The sequence below is a fragment of the Apis cerana genome, linkage group LG14 (genome assembly GCF_029169275.1).
Source record: "Apis cerana isolate GH-2021 linkage group LG14, AcerK_1.0, whole genome shotgun sequence".
Classification (NCBI taxonomy): Eukaryota; Metazoa; Arthropoda; class Insecta; order Hymenoptera; family Apidae; genus Apis; species Apis cerana.
Window position 1 is genome coordinate 11,331,105 of NC_083865.1, and position 21,364 is coordinate 11,352,468.

Consider the following 21,364-nt stretch of genomic DNA (forward strand, 5'->3'; position numbering starts at 1 on the left):
TCCCGTTTCAATTCACGACCCGTGGACACCTCGAGGATATTTCCCTGGCGGCGTCGAATCCGAACGAATCCGCAATCTCCTTCTCTAAGAACGTTTAAAACCGAGCACTTGCACCCACCCTTGCGGCGATCCAAGATACTAATGGGGGTGTGATCGATACGAGCCGTAGAATGGGAACAGTCTTTAATTTTTTTTCCACCCGTATCCAATCGAGCGTTCACCAACGTAACGGCGGTGCAGGCCGGGAAGAAAAGTTGCGGTGGAATTTTTTCGACGAGGGGTCGAAGGGTGGTTCGTTTGAGAAATGCGAGCGTTGCGTGGTCTGTGCGTGTTCGCCCCGCAATCTCTGCCCTTTTTTCCGCGAGATTGCCACGGCTCGATTCGAGGCCACGCGAATTATTAACCGAATCCTCGTCCACGTCCTCCTCCGGCGGAAACATCGCCTCTCATCGCTCAAAAAAAATATATATATATACAGATGTATATATTTCTCCCTGGCGATCGTTTCGCGAATTTTCAAACTAGCTCGTTGGTTCTTCGTTCTTCGAGAGAAGAAGACTCGTATTTACCGATTTTGTTCGCATTACGTAGTTACGTCCCCGTTTTTCGATCGTTACTCGTAACATTTTCATCCGCTACTTCTCCAGGAACGGATGCGATCGAGAGCCGTGCGAGGTTTCGGTCGGACGGATGGTTGGCTCGGCTGTCTATCCGTGAATCGAGTCGAAAGAGAAAGAGAGAGAGTATCGCATCGCGTGCCCCGCGAGTTCGAAGTAAATTGTTCGGAAAGCCGGGTCGCGTTTGAATTTTCACCGAAAGGTTTATGACTATTTCTCCGTTGGGGCTCATTCGTACCGAATTGAGCGTATAACTGGCGTGCCCCGTTCTTGAAGCGCGATACGTATATTTATATATATATATACGTATACACGTATATAAGCGCGTATATAAATAGAAGACTCGTTCGCGCCACCTGCAAAATTGCCGCTTATTCGCGAGTTTGAAAGAAAATAACGCGTTCGTTCGATATCGATTCGTAATTCTTTCTCGCTGATAACTTTCCGCGCCTCGCGTTTCCCTAAACGGGAACATATCCCTTTTTGTACGGATTTATCCTGGTGCTTCTCGGATCGATCGTAAAATTGCATACTTACGAGTGCTCGAATACGAGGGACGATAATTTCTCGCGTGCAACGTGGGTGGAAGGGGAACATTTGGAAAGGTGGGAGGAAGAGGGAGAGAGGAGGACGCGATACTTGACAGGGAGCACCAATTATTTCGTTTGACCTGGCCGGTGGCCGACCGAGCCAATACTCCGAGACAAATTGTCAATTTATGCTTTCTCGTTATTACGCCGTTCTGATCATAGCGCGCGGTTCACCGCGAGCCAACCGAAATGCACCGCGTATCGTCATCGAGTGCATTTTGCGAGATAGCAGGAGAAATGGGTTGAACGTGTTTGCGCGCAGTTCGCGCCCGTCCCGAACCCGAGCGAGCGAGGAAGCCCTCGGGGAGGGGGGCAGGATCGAGTCGTCGGGATCGGATAGGAGACGTTGGATGGGGGGGGAGGATGAAATTGTTCTTTTCCGCGATAACATCGCGCAGACAGTCTGGAGGAAACGGGTGGGGCAACGAGATAGAGATCCAAGAGTCGCGACGCGAGATCTCGTTGCCGAGAGGAGGAAAAGTTGGTCGGTTGCGTGCGTGGGTATATCGTAAAAATAAAGCGTAAAATCAACCGCTGACTCTCGCCGCTCCCGGTTCGCCGCAGGGGAAGCGAAATCGAAAAGAATATCGGCGGAGCGGGGTCGATTTAAATCATAAAACTGGAGTAAAAATCGTTCGACCGGTTCTCGCGGTAGCGGGGCGGAGCTTCTCGAGAATTTCTTTTTCCTCCGATTCAGCTCGTTCGGCCGGCCCCGCCGCTTTTCTTTCCTATTGCCACGCTTATGTTTCTCTTTCGCCGTGCGCCGTACGACATTATCCGGCCGTGGAACGGGCCGATAGAACCGTAAAAGGGAATTACTCCGACGATTCCGCCGCGTTCCGCTTTTCAAAGCCCCCTCCCGACCCATCGTTATCGATATTTCGCCCCAATCGTTTACCCGCCGATTCTCTCTCCCGGCTAATCCGCTCCCCTCCCACCGGAACAACTTCTTCTTCTTCTTCTTCTTCTTCTTCTTACCTCCGATTTCCGTGCCAATCGAGGGAGAGAGAGAAATAAAGAATAAGCGCGTCGTTGATTGGCGATTTGATTTTGGAAAAAGAGGGAGAGATGGAGAACGAGTTGGAGTATCCCGGAGAGTAGACGGGAACGAAGGGGCTATTCACGAAGAGATGGCGCGACGGAACAGGAAGCGATAATATTTCATTCGCGGGACTAGAATATCATTTTTCAATAGCGTAGCTTAGCCGGGAGTTATATCGACCGGCTATATCTTCTGAACGTTGCCCTTCGTTTTTCCTCCATTTCTCATTCCGTCTGGTTTTTTCTCTCTCCTCCCTCCTTCTCTCGCTTCCTCTCGTTCCTTTTGTTGCCGAGTTTGACTACTACTACTAGCGGTGGTGGTGGTAGCAGCAGCCGTGCGCGCGATCACCGGGATCCGGGTGTACGTGTAAGCGGTCGAAAACGATGGCGCAAAGGCTGCGTCGCGCACCACTAAATTCTCCATGCAAATGAGATGGCTGATACGCGCGAAATATAAATCCGAAAAACCCCGAGAATATTTATGTCTATTATCTGAAGACCCTCCGAAACCGCTTTGCCTGCCTTCCTTCCCCCTTCCCTTCTCCTCCCTCGCTTCCTCGTGATCGGCATCGAAATGGTCCACCGCGCTGGAGAGAAGCAGAGGCTGCGGCGATGGTGGTCGTGCCATCGACTATCCTTATCGCGCACCCACCCGCATCCTTCGTTCGGCGATCGTTCGTCGAGTCGGTTCACTCCCCGTCCAAATGTCCCGCTGCATCGATGACTAATCGATCGCGGCGATAACTTGTCGGGGAAAGGGATCGAGGAAATTAGGCGCGATTAGAGAGGAAATGGAGAGTTTTTAACGACTCGACTCGATACGTCGAACGCGTCATGGAAACCAAGCTCTAATCAGCACAGCAACGATCGTTTTAATCGCGCGCTTCCTATCACTCGAAACGAGTTTCTCTCCAACGGTTATATCGCGCCGAGTATCTCGAGGCCAGTTCCCATCGTCCGAAACTGTCTTACGCGATTCTTCATCCCTCGTTTCCTTACGATTACGTAAGGACTCGATACGTAAGATTCTTCGTCATCTCTCTCTCTCTTCCTTCCTTTTGTCTTTATCGAGCCACGCGGTAGCCGTGTTCCCACGCGATGGAAGTACTCGGGGTGCAAAGGAGCGGTTTTCGACCTCCTCCTCCACCACCACCACCACCACCACCTGCTCCTCCTCCCGATTCTCGACAGGTCGAACGAGCCTTGGCCCAGAGCCAGCGTATTCATTCCAGAAACTAGCCCCCGATCTAAGGGGCCAATTATTTAATCAATTCCACCCTCTTAGCGGCCGGTATAGACACCACATAGGCCATTCGAGGTACGGAACTGCCGACGACGACAGTGGCGGGCGTGGACAATTGAAATCTCTCTGAACCCTTGCTTTTCGAGACGACTCGATTCCAATCGGTCGCTCGCACTATAGCCGAGCTATGCGCCCCCATTATATTCACAATGGGGCACGATTTTAGGGGCCAATCGGCGAGAAGAACTTTGGTTCCGCGTTCCACCGCGTGAGGAAACTCGCAAAATCTCTCGTCCTCCCTTCTCGATTATCCTATTATCAACGTATCGCATCGATCGCTCGAAAGAAAGAAACGGATCTCGAATCAGTGGCGCGAAGTCACGAATTTCGTGGAGATAGGTAGGTAGGTAGACCGTGTCTCTACCGACCACGCCAACGTCGTACATCACGATTCCCCGGAGAGAGAGAGAGAGAGAGAGACCCATCCTCTTGACCGCGTCCATCCGCAATCGTACGTCCCAACGTTCGAACGTTAAACGTGATTTCGGACTCACGGCGCCGATTCCGCAAAATTAATCCGGGTCGGAACCATCGATTCCCCTCTCTCCTCCCTCCTCCTCTCCCGTCCCGTTTATTTTCGACCCAACTACCTCGGAAATTTAATCGAACTCGTTTCTTTCCGCCAACGAGACGCCACCGCGCGGCCCCCCGTCTTTTTTAATTTTTCCCCCAGCCCCTCCCATCGGACGTTTACGCTCCTTGAACGCGTACGGCTTACTGCTCGAGCCGATTCGTCGCCAAATTCCCGTGCACGCGCCTCCTAATCTGCACATCCTCGAACGGATCGACGCGGATCGATGAACGAAGAAACGATATCGAGCGAAACGGGCGGTGATAAAAATTACACGGCGGGGCCAACCCCTTTATCCGGCACATGCGCCGATCGATCCCTCGCGCGTTTTCCCAAACTTTTATTTACGCTCGGCTCGAGAGCCCCGTTAATTATTGCCACGAATACCCCGACGAATCGTAACCTAGCCGCGCGTTACCAGTTTCTCGTGAATTATTCCGTGTCGTTGGAAACGAGCTCACTGTCTGCCTCCCCTCTTTATTTTTTCCCCACCGTTTCCATTAAATACGTATAACCGCGTACGTTTATTTCGAGAATTCTCGTCGATTACGCCTCGTTTGCCCAGCCGTTGACCGATCGATCCGCCGCCTCTTCCGCAACGAGCAATTTCGATCGAAAGGGAAGAAGAAGAGGCGTTGGAAAAAAGGAAGGAAAAAAGGGGGGAGGGGAAATTGGTAGATCGGTGTCGAAACGTCGATACGCGCTTAGCGATCTGGATGAAAAATAAATAGCGGCGATAGACGATAAGTGGAAGATAGGTTGCGGCGCGCGAAAGTAGCCCGCGCCCGGGATCGTGATCGCGATACGAATCTCTCTCTCTCTCTCTCTCTCTCTCTGCCGCGCTCCTATTCGATCCAAGCGCGCGTGTATGTAGGTCAGCTATGCGCGGATCGCCAGCTACGATGCCGACGTGCTTTCGCGGTAATCACGCCGATATAACCGTCCGACCCATTTAAATATATTTCCTCGATCTCGAATCGATCGTCTCGTTCCCGATCTCGCCAAGAATTTCTCATCGTCCTAACTAGCTAAGAATCGTCAACGAGATCTCGCGAACTGGAGAAGAAATTGGTGAAAAAGAAGCGTTTACGCGACGGGGGGAAGAATAGCAATCTCTCCGCCGAGGAGAAGAAACGAGCCTTCTCTCTCTCTCTCGCGCCAGAGACAAAGCGCATCGATATCGAGGCGCGTTTCTAGCGAAAGAGGATTTTCGTTATTTTCGTTACGAAGGGAAGGAGAAATCTCGTCGCGGCGAAATATTTTCCCGACGCGACAAAAAATAGGGAAGTCGGGGAAAAAGTCAAAGTCGAGTAGGAAAGCGCGGGCGAATAATAAATATTTAAGGAGGAAAGAAACGGCGGGGTTTCGAGGCGGCCGACGATCCTTGGAACGTTTTACGAGCTCGCGCGCCTACGATTTCTTCACGGTTTCGCGCCCTTCCGAGAGCTTTCCAGCTTGCCGCCTCGGAGAACCATCAACCGTCCCTTTTTCACCGGTAGAAACGCGCGCTCGCTATTCGCGGCGAGAATCGATGCCGCGTCCGAATTTCTGGCAAATGAGAAAAAGGAGAAAGGAATCGCAGTACTCGTAGGAATAAGGAGGTCCACGAAGCGTTCCCCTCACGATACGGTACGATCACGATACGTGGACTCAACGAGCTTGTTTCAGGAAACATCAGCGACTCGCAGTACATCACATACATGACAAGTAAGTACGAAGAGCGGCGCGCAAAGTGGGCGCGTCGCAAGTTTACCTTCCGGTCGGGGATCGCAATCGCGTAACTTTGCGGCAAATGTACGCGCGCGTATCTCCAAGGTTCGAAGAAGGAAAAGAGAGTGGGAAAGGAAGTATAGCGGAAGGGGGGAGACGACGTCTGAAGGAGTTCGTTTCGCGCCTCGTCCCTCTGCTGCGTTTCCTCGCGTTTCAAGAGGGTCGTTAGAGTGGCGGGGAACCCGGCGCAAATCGGCCTGTTTTCAAGGGCCGCTACTCGATTTCGCTCGGATGACCACCACCACCACGGCCATCTAAATTTCAAATCCGCTAATGCGTATTTTTGCACCGAGCCTCTTATCGGGGGAGGGGGCGTGCGCCACCGCTTTGAATTTCAAATTTTCGCGCGCGCAACCCGTGTCGAGCGTGGCACCGACCAACTTTCCAATGTTTCTGCCCGCTTATGCGCTGTCATTTGTTTCGCCCCCCCTCTCCCTTTGCTTTTCCATCTACCCTCCCCCCGATCTACGATATCCAGCGGATTTTATTTATGGCGGCACCGACTACGTATCGGAATTGATTCCGTGATTTATTCGCGAACCGACCGACTCTCTTCGACCGGCCGCTCGATATCGTCCAGAGAGAACGATAGAGAGAGAGAGAGAGATTGGCTCGAAATCGAATTTTATCGAAGACAAGTTTTTCTTTCGAGTCTCTCCCTCTCCCTCTCTCTCTCTCTCCGAGCCTCTTAACGAGCGATAAATTTTGCCCGCGCCTCCTCTCCGCGTCTATCGATTCGGCCGTGAAACCAGCACGCGCGACGAACGCATTAAGGTCGCGAAAACTGTCGCCCCCGTATAATTTGTACAACGAGGAGATATGGAAGGAAGAGCGAGAGGCGAGAACCGTTCTCTCGAGTCAGTCACCGTTTAACGAGGGGTATAACTTGGACTTTATCTCGGGGGTAATTTTCTCCGGTACATCTCGCGCCGCGGTTTTTACCGATCTTCTTCCGATGCTGCGGGGGGGAGGAGGACTCGGTGGCTAATTGCACCGCACGACCAGACGATTGCGAAAGTTCCACGCGCGAACCGTGAACAAGAAAGTCGCACTCCGCTACCAACGGCTAATTGAAGCGCAATTAACCGCGTTCGAACGTCGACTGCTGATTAGAGTGGTGGTGGTGGTGGCGCGCGCGCGATACCTTTCTAATCCTATCCCCGCTCTTTCACTCCTCGCCTCTCCTCGCGGTCGTTTCCTTCCTTCGTTCGATCGACCCTTCTCCATCTCGCGCGTATATATATAAAACAGTTGGCGCGAATTCCGCGCAACGGTGGGATGCAAAATCGGGTCGATACCAGTTTAAAAATAAACTTCTCCGCTCTCCGGAGAATTTAATTTTTCAAGTATCCCCGACAGACCAAATACGGGTCGCGAGCCGTAGACCGTATTAAACTTTTGCGTTCTTCTCCGTTTCGTAAATGCTCTTTTAAATGGGTCTGAAAGCACTATTAGCGTTAAAAGCCAGTTACCAGGTACAGCGGTAGCGTTCGACCGGACTAAGCCGGTTGCTCCCCACTCGAAACGAGATACGAAAGTGCTCTCGGGAGTCGCTACGTGTCTCCTGCCCCTTTTTCGCCGGGCCTATGCGTTTCTCCGAATAAAAGCGTTTCAAAGGCGAGCGGAGAAGAGGCGTTCAAAAATTCGCTCCGTTGATCAACCGCCTCCTATCGATTTCTCTTTCTCTTTTCCTTTCCCTTTTCCCTTTTCTTTTCCCTTCGATCCCTCGAAACGATCGGTCGAGCATACTCCAGGGCCAAATTTACTCTCGGGAATATCTCGAAGACGACGGGGCGAAGCTACTTATTTAGAATATTGCCGGCATACATTTGCATAAATTTAGCGCAGGTCCTACCGGCCGCTCCCCTCGCCTCCCGACCATCGTTATAGATCCGTGGAGACGCTCTTAAGCAGCGGGGAAAGATAGAGGCGAATCCGACGGGGCGGAGGTATCGGTTCGGCGGGAAAGAAAAACTGGCGAGCTAGATGCAAATCTTGCGCCGCGAAGAACGGTTGCGCGAGCGGCGATGCGAATCATCGGCCGGATTTTGGGGGCCGGCTACGCATACATATTCAAATTGAATTACACGCCCTACCAGACGCGTTGATTCGAAATCGTTCGACGCGGCGGCCTCGATCTCTCGTCGGAACGAGGGCCACCACCGAAATACGCCATTGTCCCTGAATCCCGCTCCCGACTTTCCAAAGCTAATGGGAAATTCCCAGAAGTTGGTTAAAACGCGATCGCTTTGCATACGCGCCATCGACGAAATCTCTCTCCCGTGCTATTCCGTCCGATGCGTCTATGCACATACAGACTTGCCCCCCCTCCTTTCCCGTCTCGATCGCACAAACGCGTACAAATAAGCGCGTTCAACCACCGTGTTTGCGTAGCGGGCAAATTTGACTTGGGATGTATCCACGTTGCGCGGGATCGACATCGATGCGGTCGCCCCGGTTGGCCGGTCCGTCCTTTCTCTCGCGAGAGATCTTTCGAGGATAAAAACAAGGGGAGGGAATTGTCCCCGGTTTTGTCCCCTTGCTCATCTCTCGTTGAGAAGAAGAAGGGATTGAAAAAACGGATAATCCGCGCCCGACGAATCGCCCTCGGAGACGTCGCGTCTTCTTTTCGCGCGCGAAAACTCGTAGCAGGAAGAAGGAGGAATAGCAGTAACGACGGCGAGAACAGTGGAGTGGAACAGTGGAGCCAACCAACGAGTCTCGAGATCCAAGGATCGGATGACTGAAAAATCAAAGGCGCCGCCACTCGCGATCCCGAATCGAATTCTTCAAATTTCGTATCGCCTCGCGAGAAATCTCGTGTCCGGCGCGTTATCGGGAATCGGTTAACCCGTTTCGAATGGAGAATACCGCACCGATTTGTCCGGTTGACCCGGGTTTCTAAAACGAAAAAGAACGGGGTCGATTTATTTCGGGAGCTTCGAATCGAGTCACGCCGGGAATATCTTTTCCCGCGTTGTAATCGGGCCGAAGACGGATACCTGAACGCGTACGTTTGCGAGATAAATAAACGAGGACGCTCGACCCGATCGAGGGGAGGTGACGAGGAAAGGTATTACGCGTTGGAAAAGATCGAGAGCGATATGGCGAGCAATAATAATACTTAAATACGGTGGCCAATGACGGTCCTCCTTTCTCCCCCGCCCCCCTCTCTCTGTGCCACGTAAATTCAATTTCACGGTTGGGCGGAGAACGGCGGAAAATTTTCATTATTTAATCCACGCGGGATTCTATTCTCCATTGTTGGCGCATTGTACTCCCGTACAAACGAGTAGAAAACGCGGTGGAGAAGGTTTCCGGGAGGCGAAGCTGGCGGACTCGTTCCTCGTTGATACGCGAACGCCGTTCCACGAGGATAGCAGAGGGGTTGAAAACCCATTTAAATTAATATTTGCCCTGCTCCCGAACGAGAGGTCTCGATCGCGCGGAACGCACCACCGACCCGCTCGATACCGACCTCGAATTTCGATACGGTAAAATGCGAATAAGGTTGCCGCGCAATTATTTGCGATAAACCCGCGCTCGCGTAATGCACGCTCGACGTGGATGCAGCCGCGCCCCACGACCACAACCATCCCCTCCCCCTCCCTCTCCTCCTCCTTTTCCCTGCCCTGGGAACGTCATCCGCGTTCGTCCACGATCAGAATCCCGCATAAACTACTCACTCCCCCCGTTTACAATCGATGCGAAATGCCATCCACGCTCCCTCTCCTTCCCGCCTCCCGAGTCTCCCTCGGCTCCGCGCGAGGAGGCGCGCGTTTTCGACCTCGACTCCGCTCGCTTCCTCGAGAGAAATCCGAGACGTTGCCGGGGAGGAGAAAGGAAAAAGAAGGATTCCCGCGCGATCGATTTCGTAACGCGTTGGCCGCGTAGTCTGGTAACGCGTAATTTTATTCAAATCTTATGCAGATTGCACCGTTATCGGCTACTTTTTCAATTACGTCGCGGCAGGCTATAAAGCGTAATAGAGGCGAGTTGCTCCGCGGGCGAAACTTTTCCTCGCCCACCCTCGGTTTCGCCTCGCCGCGCCGAGATCCTGCCAAACCGGTATAAACTTTAACCACGAGATACGGGTTTGGGCCGTTGCTTTTTTACGCGATCGCGACCCTTCGTTATCCTTTAACCACGGCTTCCCACTCGCCCGCCTTCCCTTTCCTTTCTTCTCGCGGCGAACGACGGTGTCGCGTGCGCGTGAATTTTTGGCCGAACCGATCCGAAGGAATGGTTTCCGTTCGACGCGGCGCGAAATAGCGGGACGAAATGGTGGGAAATCGATCGATGGACGAAAGCGACTCGAATATTTAAAAGTCCGTCCGTGCGCTGGATTGTGCTCGATTAATGCACCAGTTTCCAACTATTTCGTTATGATAATCGTCACGTGTCCGGCCACAATGCGACCCGACCCGATACCAATAATCTCGAACGAGCGATTCGATCAAAAATTATCGATGGTTCGCCGATGGAATAATATTTACCTTAAATTGCATCCCGCGCACCCGCCCTTCCCACTTTTCATCGCAGAGCCGATAGATTAACGCGTCCGCCGTTGCACGAATTTCCCTTCTCTATTCCACGCCATCTCCTCTCCTCCCCCCCTCCCCCCTTTCCCGCGATAATCTTCCATTTTGCGATCGCGCGGCGCCACAATTTTTTCCCCTCCCCGCTCATCCAGCCAACTGCGCGCGTTTCGTTTCGTTTCGTTTCGTTTCGATCCCATTCCATCCCATTCCGTTCGATCCGAAATTCGAATTCGATTCCGAGAAGAAGCGAAATCGAAACGACGAGGTCGGGTTTACCGCACGGCTGGAGAACATCCATTTTTCCGACGGGTCGATCGTCGGATCGAACCGTGCGCTTCTCGCGTTTTCGTCGCTCCGAGGAGGAGGAGGAAGAGGACACGATCCAACGTTTCCGCGTGGCCACGAACCGCGTCGCTCGAGCGGGCGACCGTGCAATTTGTTTTCGACCGAAGATTCAGGGCCGAGCGGAAGATGGAAAAAGTCGGAGCGTTCTCGTCGGGATCGACGATCCATGGAAGAGTGGCCATAAACGGTCCGTGCGATCGCAAAGTTTCGAGACCAATTTAATACTCGGGTCGCTAGTCTCGCTCCGAATGGCACGCCTCTCTGGTCGCCCTTCCAGTTGGGACGAAGTTGCAGCGGAGAACGACCGACGAGGAGGAGGAGGAGGACCTCGAGGAAGAGACGAAGGAGCGTCGTCCATTCATCCGTCCGTCCGTCATGGGACGATCTTTACCACGGCTTTATGGGTAAAAGCGCGTCGAGCCAGTTTCAAATTTTCCCTTGCAGTCCTCTAATTCCGATCCGCGCGTGTTTCCCTACGACGCGCGACGCGTTCGCGCTATTTGTCCCCTCGATTTCAACGTTACTCCATTTCCCGCGATAGCAAATTTCGTTTATCGAGTTTACACGAGTTTCCATTCTATCGAATCTACGAATGCTCGTGACAACGTTTTTTTTTTCCCTCCCCGCCCATCTCTCTGTTTTCTCTCATACATATTTCCCAATTTTTTTCCCCCCTCCCCGTTTTGCTTGTATGTTTTTTCCCCTTTTTTTTTCTCTCTCTCCCTCTCTTTTTTCTTCCTTTTTTCCCTTTTTTTTTTTTTTTTTTTTTTAATCCAATAACACGAAAAGTTTGCTCTGACACGGACCAGACACGGAGAATTCCGATCTCTCTCTTTTCCTTCCGACCGATCGGAAAACGCGCGTGCCCACGATCTCGCCATAATCGATCTAGTCGGCGATTATCGAAACGATTCTTATCGAAACGCTACTTACTCTCCTCCGCGAGGAGGAGGAGGAATCTCTGTCCTCTCTGTGCGAGGCTCGTTAACTCGAGGCGCAATCGAAACGGGCCGAAGCGTGTGTACTCGAGTCTAATCAAAGGCTTCCCTCGATCTTGTGCTCGCAGGTCCACCGACGATCCTGGTGAGGCCACAATCGCAGCAGGTGAAGGCAGGCGGGATAGCGAGCTTCTACTGCACAGCGGAGGGAGCGCCACCACCTCAGATTCACTGGCGGAAAAACGGAAAGAGAGTTTCCCGTAAGTTTTCTCGCTTCGTAAACTTTTCACCTCCTCGCAACGCTCCGTCCAAACTGTATATACACTCGACGGGGATAGAAATCGTATCGATTTTTCCTCTCCCGTTTCGCGAATCCTCGATTCCGATCTCACTTCCGCGACTACGTTCGCGTTTCCATCCACGTCGCCTCGAATCGCGTTCAAACGTCTTTTCTTCTCGACTAAATTTCACGCTCGCTCGACCCGGAAGCGGGCGCCGGCTGTCGCCAGCCGACGCGCCTCGTTATACCGTGCCTGCGATCTATCCACGGTTGGCGAACATCGACCGAGATTGCCAAATCTTGGAGAGGCGCCGTTGCTCTCCGCTTCTTTCGAGCGGAAAGCATCCACCCGACTGGTCGACCGACTGTCCGCTTCACGGCCCTCGATATCTCCACACGGGTCCCGTTTCATCCCTCGCGTTAGACCGCGAAACGAAATTGGAAGCGAGAAGAAGAGCGCACCACTCCGGGTAACTCGCCGCCGATTTCGAGCCTCGAAAGTCGCTAATCCGACGGAGATAACAAAGTGGGTGGTGATCGATCCATCCCTTTTTCGCCCTTTGCGTTTAATTTCTCCTCTTTTTCCCCGTTTTAGAATCTCAGTCACGGTATCTGGTGCACAACTACGAAAACGGAGCTTTACTGCGGATCGAACCTGTGAGGCCTGTTCGAGACAACACGATGTACGAGTGCCTAGCCGAGAATGGAGTCGGCGACGCCGTGTCAGCGGAGGCGCAGCTCAGAGTCTACGAAGGTACGTACGTCGCTTTTCCCTCTCCTTTCTTTTCTCTACCTTAACGATTATTCGTCGATTCGGAGGAACTGGAGACGGCGAGAGACCCCATACCTCACGGTTCTATACGTCGCTATCGACATTATCGGGGAGGAGACGGTGGTGGAAATTTAATATTTAACGAAAGGGTGGCGGGAACAGGTGGCGACACGCACGATCGGCCAAAGGTTTCGACGACAAGTTTGCTCGACGCGCGGGGGACTCGAGGCAGAAAATTCGTGGCAGGGGGGAGGAAAAAGATGATCGAAATTGCGAGAGAAGGCTGTGTAACGAGCCAAATTCCGTCGAAATTAAACCGAGTCTTTCTTCCTTCGCAATTGGGTCCACCAGCGCGATCCACCTTCTCTTTCTATTTATACGGAAGAGCGAACAGCTTAATGGCGCCCAGTTCGGCGACCAGGCGGAAGGCGACGTAATAGAAAAAAAAACGCCCGCGCACCTGGAAAGCTTACCCTTTTCCGGGAAGAATCTCTTAAACTTTCGCGAAACGCCTTAATTGGCTTGGCCAGCTTTTTAATTCGATTCCAACTTCGCCTCGCGGATATTTTTACTCGCAGTTTCTCGTATTCTTCTCGCGAAAAAGAGTAAAAGAAGAAGGGAAAAGAACCCTCCTTTGCGAGAAGTCGTTCCGAACCTTCCCCTTCCATCGCGATCCTTCTCTCCGTTCCCTGTCTCGTCCTTTGCGTCATCCCTCGCAAAGAAAGGAAAAAAAATCCTTCTCTCCTTCTTTCCCCTTCTTCCTCGTAAGATCGGTATTTTTTTCTCCTTCGATCGCGCGCCAAAGCCTTTTCTCCTTTTCCCTTTGGAACAATCGACGCGTGTACTCTCTCTCTCTCAATATCAGTTTTGGTTTATTCGCTACGCCTATTGCCGCCCGGAGCGGAAGGTGAGGAAGGTGGGGAAAATTTTCGTAGAGTGATAAAGTACGGTGGAAAAATACGGGAGATCGTTCCGGGTCGGGGAAATGGAGTCTCGGCCGTGTAATGAGCTCGCTCGAATATTTAGGCATCCGACAGAATGTTGGCCATACGCGGTTCGTTATCGAACGCATCGCCGCGATAAATGCCCGCGAACTCGTATTAAAGCCGCATTCGGCTAATGCGATTACTCGAAGCAGTAATATAGCAATAATGCAACAACGTAACATCGGTAAATGCGGTTAAAATTACACGGGAAGCTAGCGAAGCAATCGATAATCGTTCTGCCCGGAGTCCACGCTTTGTCCACCTCCGGTGTAATTACCTTGCCTCGGCCGCCCTCTCCTTTGTCTACGATACCCAATTATTCCGGCGGCTTTTTTTCGCTGGACACGAGCTGCAAAACTCGAGGGAGGGGTGGGCGCGGAAATTACGCGAATCGCGTTCGGGAGAAAGGAGGGAATACGATAAAGACTCGCTCGAGTCTCGGAAGGAGACGTCCGTCCGCGTTGAAATATCAATTTGCTCGGATTCGCGGGCCGAGGAAAAATTGGGAGGAGAAGGGAGGAATGGACGAAAGTTGAGATCGGAGAGAGATCGGGCAATTATTTGACCGTCGAGGTTCGCTTACGCTATTATTCCAATTACGGGGGATTAATCCATAGTTTCCAACTGTCCGGGCCGGAGGAGGAGCGTTATCGGGGATATCTCGTTTATCTCTCCGTTTGGACGAGAAAAACGTTGGTCTAGGTGGGAATAACGCGACGTTGCAAGTTGGCTCGAGGTCGTTTCGAATAAATTTTCGATCGGAAGTTGGCGCATCGTCGTTTCGGCGGATGGCGCGCGACGGTGGTCTCCATAAAGGGGTGTACGGTCCCCGTCGTGGCATTAGCCTAATTTCGAGTCCCGCGGCAGGTGGAAATTAAATTTGCACAAGGGCTAAGTGGCATCTTCGGTTCCTCGACTATCCGGAGTCGGCGGATAGGAGAAGTTGGTCGCCGCGTCTCTCGCTCCTCCGAGTTCCCACGAAATAATTCTTTCGCCCCGGTCCCGGCGAAATCGTCGCGTGCAAACTGCCCGCCCTCCGCGTTTAATTCCTCCCCGACTTCCGATTCCGTTTCCGCCTCCGTCTCCCTCCCCGTTTATCACCGACAAATTTTATCACCCCCGACTTTCCACCTTCGGCCACGCTTCCGATCCAATTAAATTTCGTTCGATCGCTACTTTGCCACCCTCCCCGAGCTATCAAAGGATATTTAAATTATCGGATATATAAAGGGGAAGCCGATACGTTCGGGTGGAAAAGGGAAGAAAAAACTCGCGCTACGTTTGAGCCACGATTATATCGCGATTATATCGCGATCCTAATTAGCGTTTAACCTGTTTCCGAGCTGGGATTTCCTCCGGCGAGGCGGTAAACCACCGTCGGCGATGGGAAGAAATTCTTGTACGGTTAACGAACAGCCAGCTCGGAGGCGCGGAACGGTCAATATTGACTCTTTTCGAAGTAAAAGAATCACCGACCAACAGGATTTCCAGCCTTCGAACGAGAGACTCCTTTTGTTGTCCCTGGGGGACGTTTTATTTCTCGTCTCTTCCACCGGTTGCTTCTTCCTTCTTCTCCTCCTCCTCCTCCTCCTCTTTTTCCCCGTAGTTCGATTCCGTACTTTTAAACGGAATTTTCGCGCATCGACGCGAAATCCGAGAATCGAGACGAGAATCTTATTTCTCTCTCCCGAGAAATTCGTTAACGCAGCCGACGGTCGTCCAACTGACCGTTGCGTTTCACGAGATAATGGCTGCCCATCCGCTGAAACACCTCCCCTCCCCTCCTCCCCGCACGCCCCGTCCTTCTGAAAATGGATATCGCTGCAATTCAACGATAGAAGAAGACTGTTTCCGATATCGATATTAATTCTTCCCCGCTCTTACTTTTTCCCCTCCGAAACCCGAGCCATCTCGCGAAATTTCCACGAAGCGTGGAAGCTCGAGACGTCGTTGTCGTCCATCTCGGGGACGAATTAGAATGAGTCGAAGAGAGAAGAGCGACCAAGGTTTCGTAGGGATAGGATAAATGTTCCATCCGATCCGGGGAAAAAGCGGCCCGGCTTTAATTAGGGATTAATCGGCGGCATAAATTAGCTGCGAGTTTTCGGCCAACTCTGGCTTTTTTCCCCCCTCGTCCCTCGATGGAAAGGATCGGCGACCATACCGTCCCCAACTATTCCAGCAATCAAACTTTCTCGCGGTCGCGTCGCAAGTTTCCCGTTTCGGATCGGGCCCCCTCTTCGCTCTCCGCCCGTCCCACCGATTTCTAGCTCGCGTGGCTCCCTCTTTCCACCTATCAACCTGTAGCTTCTTCCAAGAATTGGCCGTCTATACACGTCGATACATCCGATAAGGGACCGACCCACCACCATTGTCCGATCGAACGAGGAGTGGATGGTGGACAAACACGGTATCGCGATTCCGCCTCGAAGAATTGCTCGGACGCGGAATCCGAGGCATCCCCGATAATAGAAAACGATAAAGGAAGGGAGAAGAGGAGGAAGAAGCGGCGGCAGAAGAACGCGTTGAATCGGTTTCAGGGTTATCGCGGCATTTAACAATGGATGGACGGGAGAAGGAAGAGGAGGAAAGTAGCGGGGCACGCGCGCGTCTCTTATCCGAGAGTCGATGATATTCGCCCCGTGTGCCACGATTTTCTCCATTCAATCCGCTAACCAAACTCCCTTCCATCCCCAACCCGAACAAACCATTTTCCGCAACGTTTTCGCGGAGTGGTTTTACGATTTCATGCTCCATTTCGCCCGATTCGTCGATCTCTTCTCCGACCGACCAACGACGTCTTCCATCCCTCCCCACACCTTCGTTCCGTTTCTTTCCGTTTCTTTTCCTCCTTCCACTCCTCCTTCTCCCCCGATATCTTCGCGATATTTACGAAAAACCACGCCGATCGAACAGCGATCATCGACTCGCTCGACGTTTTTAACTTGTCGAAGAAATCGAGGCGCTAGGAATCGAGATGAAATAAAGAGAAAACTAAAAATTGCAAGGAATTTGGGAGCGATTCGCGTGTATCTCGCGGCGAAGATCGACGGATTCGGGGCGCGCTTCTCGCCCACCTCGGAGGATATCCCGAGACGAAGGGCAAACGTCTCTCCGTTTTCCTTCCGCCCCTCCAGCTTCGTTTCGTCCAATCCTCGGCTCTCGCCGGAAACCGAGGAGTGTTTGCGATGTCGTCGCATCCGTTTCGAGTCCGAACACGCAACACCCGGATAAATATGAAATTCCATCGACGAAACACGGGGGCGCTTCCTCCCTCCCTCTCTCTCTCTCGAGGGGAGCGAAGGAAGGAAGAGGCCGCGCGACACCGGTGGTGGCTTTGCATTCTCGAAGGAGGGAGGGGAAAAATCCCCCGGTTTACCAAGAATCGAGCGGGAGGAATGGCGATCGAGAGAGAGAGAAGAAAGGAATCTCGACTCCTCGGCTCGCGTTTCGGGCTTCGCACTCGCGTCGCGCGCGATCGATCGTCGGAATATATTTCGATTCGAGATTCGTATCGTTTAATTCCTCCCCCTCCGCGTCTATATTTTGGCTCGTCCCGTATTGGCGTTCGAATATAATTCGCGGGATCGATCGTAAATTAATTACCACGCGGCGCGGTCTCGCGTGTATCGAGCTTTTCGAATCGCAGACGCGTCGAATGCCATTCCTAATTTCGAGCCCTGATCACCCGAATATCGCGTACGCAAATGGAATAGTCAGCGCCGAGTCGAGGGAGGCCTGGCGAGGCGACGAGCGGGCAAACTTTTAATTCCGAGGAGACGAGCTCGAGACGAATCCATTAAAAAAGGGGGGGGGAGTGGAGGAAGGAATAAAGGGGAGAGAAAACTCGGAGGAGGACTAGGAGAAAGATCGCGGGAGACGGCGTAAAAAGAAAGGGGCGAAATTCGAGCGGAGCTAATTCGGCGGGCGCGTGTTTCGTCATGCTCGCCAACTCGATTTAGCTCGTAGATTGAATCACGCGGACCGAAAAGAACGAATACTAATTTCTTTACGAGACGAGTCGAGAGATTCGTCGAGAAATCCCTCTTTCTCGGTGAGACATCGCCCCTTCTCCCCTTCTTATTTTTTCCTTTCCTCTCTCACCCTCCCATCTCTTTCGCCTTCCAATCGTCCCTTCGGCCCTACCAAACTACTACCACTACTACTACTACTACTACTACCACCTATCGGCCAATTTCTTTTTTTTTTTTCCTACCTCGTCCAAGCCGGAGGCTAAGGGTCCAAATTGTTTTTTCTCTTTCTCTCCCTCCCTCTCCCTCCTACAATTACCAACAACGAAACACTCTCGAGTTTTCTCCCTTTTTCTCCGCGGATAAAAGTTGCAACGAGGAGAACGCAACCTTTCCGGATGACTCGTTAAGAAACTTTTCCCCCTCCCGCGAGCCGAATAACGACCACCGTATCGTTCGCGTACTAATTATCATTTTTCGATCGCAAACGCGCCGTATAAAAAAAAAAGATTCGAAAGAAAAAAGGAAGGAAGAAAGGAAGGAAAAATCGATGGATCGTCGGCGAGGAGATTGTCTCGGTAAGTGGACAAACTGTGCGTCCCCTCTGTTTCTTTTACGCGAGAAGCTAGACACGCGCGACAACGTCTCTTTCCTCCTCTTTTTCCCCACCTCTCCCTGGAGAGAGGGAGCTTGCCAACAATACGCGTAATAGAATTGTTCGTCCAAGCTTCTCGAGTTACGGCGACGGCGATGGGAAAAAATAGAAATGGTTTGAAAGCCGCCGTTACCTTTCTTCTTCCGGTTTGTTCGCCCTCGTTTACCGTCGCTCGCCGCACGCGACGCTCGAAAAAATAACGTAAATTACCGCGTGCCCCGACGCGAAGAAACGGGAAGAAAAGGGGCGCGTGGAAAAGGATAATGGGCGAAGGTTGGCGTTCGACCCGCTGGATTTTCACAGGCAAACGTGGCGGAAATTCGAGACGGACGCGGCGAAATTTGCAGGCTTGTTAACGGGATAAAGAGCGCGGCGGAGGAATTTTTTCGAATCCTATCCAATCTCTTCTCCATCGGTCGCCACCTCGCTTCCTTTGCGCCCTCCCCCTACCCGCCCCCTGCGAACGCCAAGGTAAAATGTAAGTGGTGGCGGATACACGTACCCGTGCAAACGTGATTACGGGCCGCCGACTGAAAATCGCAGGAAATGAAAAGAGAGGGGAGGGAGGGGGAGGAGGAAAACTCTGGCAGATACGGCGGCCACGGAAAACGTTCGCAATTTAAATCAAAGGTAGAGCGCCGCGTCGGAAACGGGTGCACAGCCGGCGGACGTTACGCGGTAATAACGGCTATCAGTCAGTGAAATGACGCTCATCATATTTTCATTAGAATAATGGTCGAACGATGAAAGAGGCGGAGAACCGTGCGCCGTGTGGAAAACGTGCGGCGGCGCACGGATCCGGCCCGGAACAGGAAATCAAAAGAACGAGCCCCGGAAACCGAAGGTTCGCCAAACAAAACGAAAAAAGAAAAAGAAAAAAAGGAATCGCTCGCTCATATTCGAAAAATATCCGTCAACTATTTCGCTCGTAAAAGTCTCCGATCCTTCCTTCCATTTTTTTCCTCTCGCTCTCTCGAACGGTGAGGCGAATATTTAGGATATTTAGGGAGGTGGAATAGAATCGATTCGAAACTCGAAAATCTCGCATCCCTCGAAACAGCAAAAATGCTCCTTTCCTTGGTGTCGCGATGGATCCGCGTGGCACCGGGTGGCCGCGTACACACACACACATGGACACATACACATACATATATATAAAATTCGGTCGAAGGGACGAGGTCGATCGAGCAGGGTCGAGATACGAGGAGGAAGTTGGAGGAGACGGCGGTGGTTCGAGGCTACTTAATATGACCGATAGAAGCCTCGGCAAGCTATCAAAGTGTACCGTCCGAGGCTGGCCATCCGCCTCTCCCCCTCCTCAGCGGGAGTTGGATGCTGGCTCAGCCATATTAGTTATCGTTTCGAAACGACACCGGTTCACGAGCGGCTATTGGCCGATTTCCCCTCGTTGCCCGGTTATCGCGGGGAATCAAAGCCGTGGAAATCGGGCGGTGGGTAGAAAGGTCGATTGAATTTTTACGACCTCGTTCTCGCGCCGCGTATCTGGTACGACATCCAGAGAGAGAGAGAGAGAGAGGATCTTGCCGGCCGTTTCAAATACATGGGTGATCGAACAAGCAGCGAGGACGAGGGGAGGAGGAATTATTCGAAATGCGGCGCGATATGGGTGGCGTGGAGCGTTTTATTCGCTCGGCAAATCCAACGCGGAGATTCAACCAAAGATCCCGGATTCCCCGGAAAATCCGGGGAATGCTCGGAGCGGCGTCAGTTGCGGCGCATACGCGCGGGCTCCCGACCGTCGGCCCCTTTCTTCATGTTTATATGCAGCGGCTACGCCGGACCGGATTCCCCGACCAGAACCACCCCGGTAATAAATAGTTGCCGTCCGACACGGGTTTTCAACTAAGTCCAACGATCCACGACAAAATCGTCTTTTATTCGCGTCTTCCGCCCCGACGATCTTTGCGCTTCCGCTTTTCCACGTCTTCTTCGATCGGAGAGCAGAGGGATTCTCGAGCAGCCATACGACTTTGCGTACCTATCGTATATATACGTGTGCGAAGAAAGCAGAGAGAGAGAGAGAGAGAGATCGATACAAAGATATTGCCACTTGGAAATGTAATGCGGGGCGAGCAAATGCGCTTGACCCGAAAAAACTCGGCAGCATATCGGGTGGTTGAAGAGCCTCGACAAAATCGAAAAGATGAAAAGTAAGTAGGGTTAAGACGAAGGGAGGGGAAGAGATTAGTTTCGAATATAAACGCGCCAAAGTGCTCTCGCTTTTCTTCCTCGAAAACTTTCTTCCCCTCTTCCCGGGACGAAATATAACTCGCGCTCGATAATTCTCGTTAACCTGATCCTCCTCCTCCTCCTCCTCCTCCTCCTCTCGAATCGAAAGCCCCGAAAATTCTATCTGTCGAACGAAACTGGACGAAACGGTCGGAACAACGGAAGGAAAAAGAAGCCGGTATCCGGATCGAAGCGATGGATAATCTTCCCTCGAAACGGGATTAAAATCACTATCGTAGACGTATTTTTTGCTCGAACGTCCGTCACGGCGATCGAAAGATGGGGAAGAGAGGGAAAAAAAAGAGGCTTTCTCGCCGCGTATCGCCACGTTTGCGCGATCACGAGTACGATCGTTAATTCGGATCTCGGTCGCGAGAACCGCGTAAAATCCCGCTCGCTATATATTAACTAATTATAATCCAAAAGAGAGGAAGGTAAGAGGTAGAGGAGGAGAAGGAGGAGGAAGAAGAAGAAGAACAGAGGGGGATCCGAGTTTGGACGGTCGCTTCTCGCTACGTTAATTGGACAAGTCTATGACTTCTAATTGGCTCTTCTCTCCCGCGCTTTTCCTTTCTTCCTTTTCGCCTCGTCTTTCAACCGTCCCTTTTACCTTCTCTCCCTCGCGCCAAGTGTGCGGGGAGAACATTTTTTCCTCTCCTCTTCCCTTCTTTCCTTTCTTTCCTTTTCCCTTAATAAAATAAAGAAGAAGAAGAAGAAGAAGAAAACGCGAGTCG

At 52.1% G+C, this 21,364-nt stretch overlaps 1 protein-coding gene across 14 annotated transcripts in view; it reads left to right on the forward strand.

Moving 5' to 3' along the window:
• The window catches only part of LOC107999877 (tyrosine-protein phosphatase Lar), a 201,490-nt gene that overhangs the window by 126,130 nt on the left and 53,996 nt on the right, over positions 1 to 21,364 (forward strand). For 12 of the 14 annotated variants that reach the window (XM_062084971.1, XM_062084966.1, XM_062084965.1 and 9 more), the window contains exons 4-6: positions 5,791 to 5,829; positions 11,845 to 11,976; positions 12,592 to 12,750. In XM_062084971.1, coding sequence (XP_061940955.1) covers positions 5,791 to 5,829; positions 11,845 to 11,976; positions 12,592 to 12,750 — 330 coding nt within the window. The remainder of the gene's footprint in view (positions 1 to 5,790; positions 5,830 to 11,844; positions 11,977 to 12,591; positions 12,751 to 21,364) is intronic. The other 2 variants (XM_062084968.1, XM_062084969.1) reach the window with 1 other exon arrangement.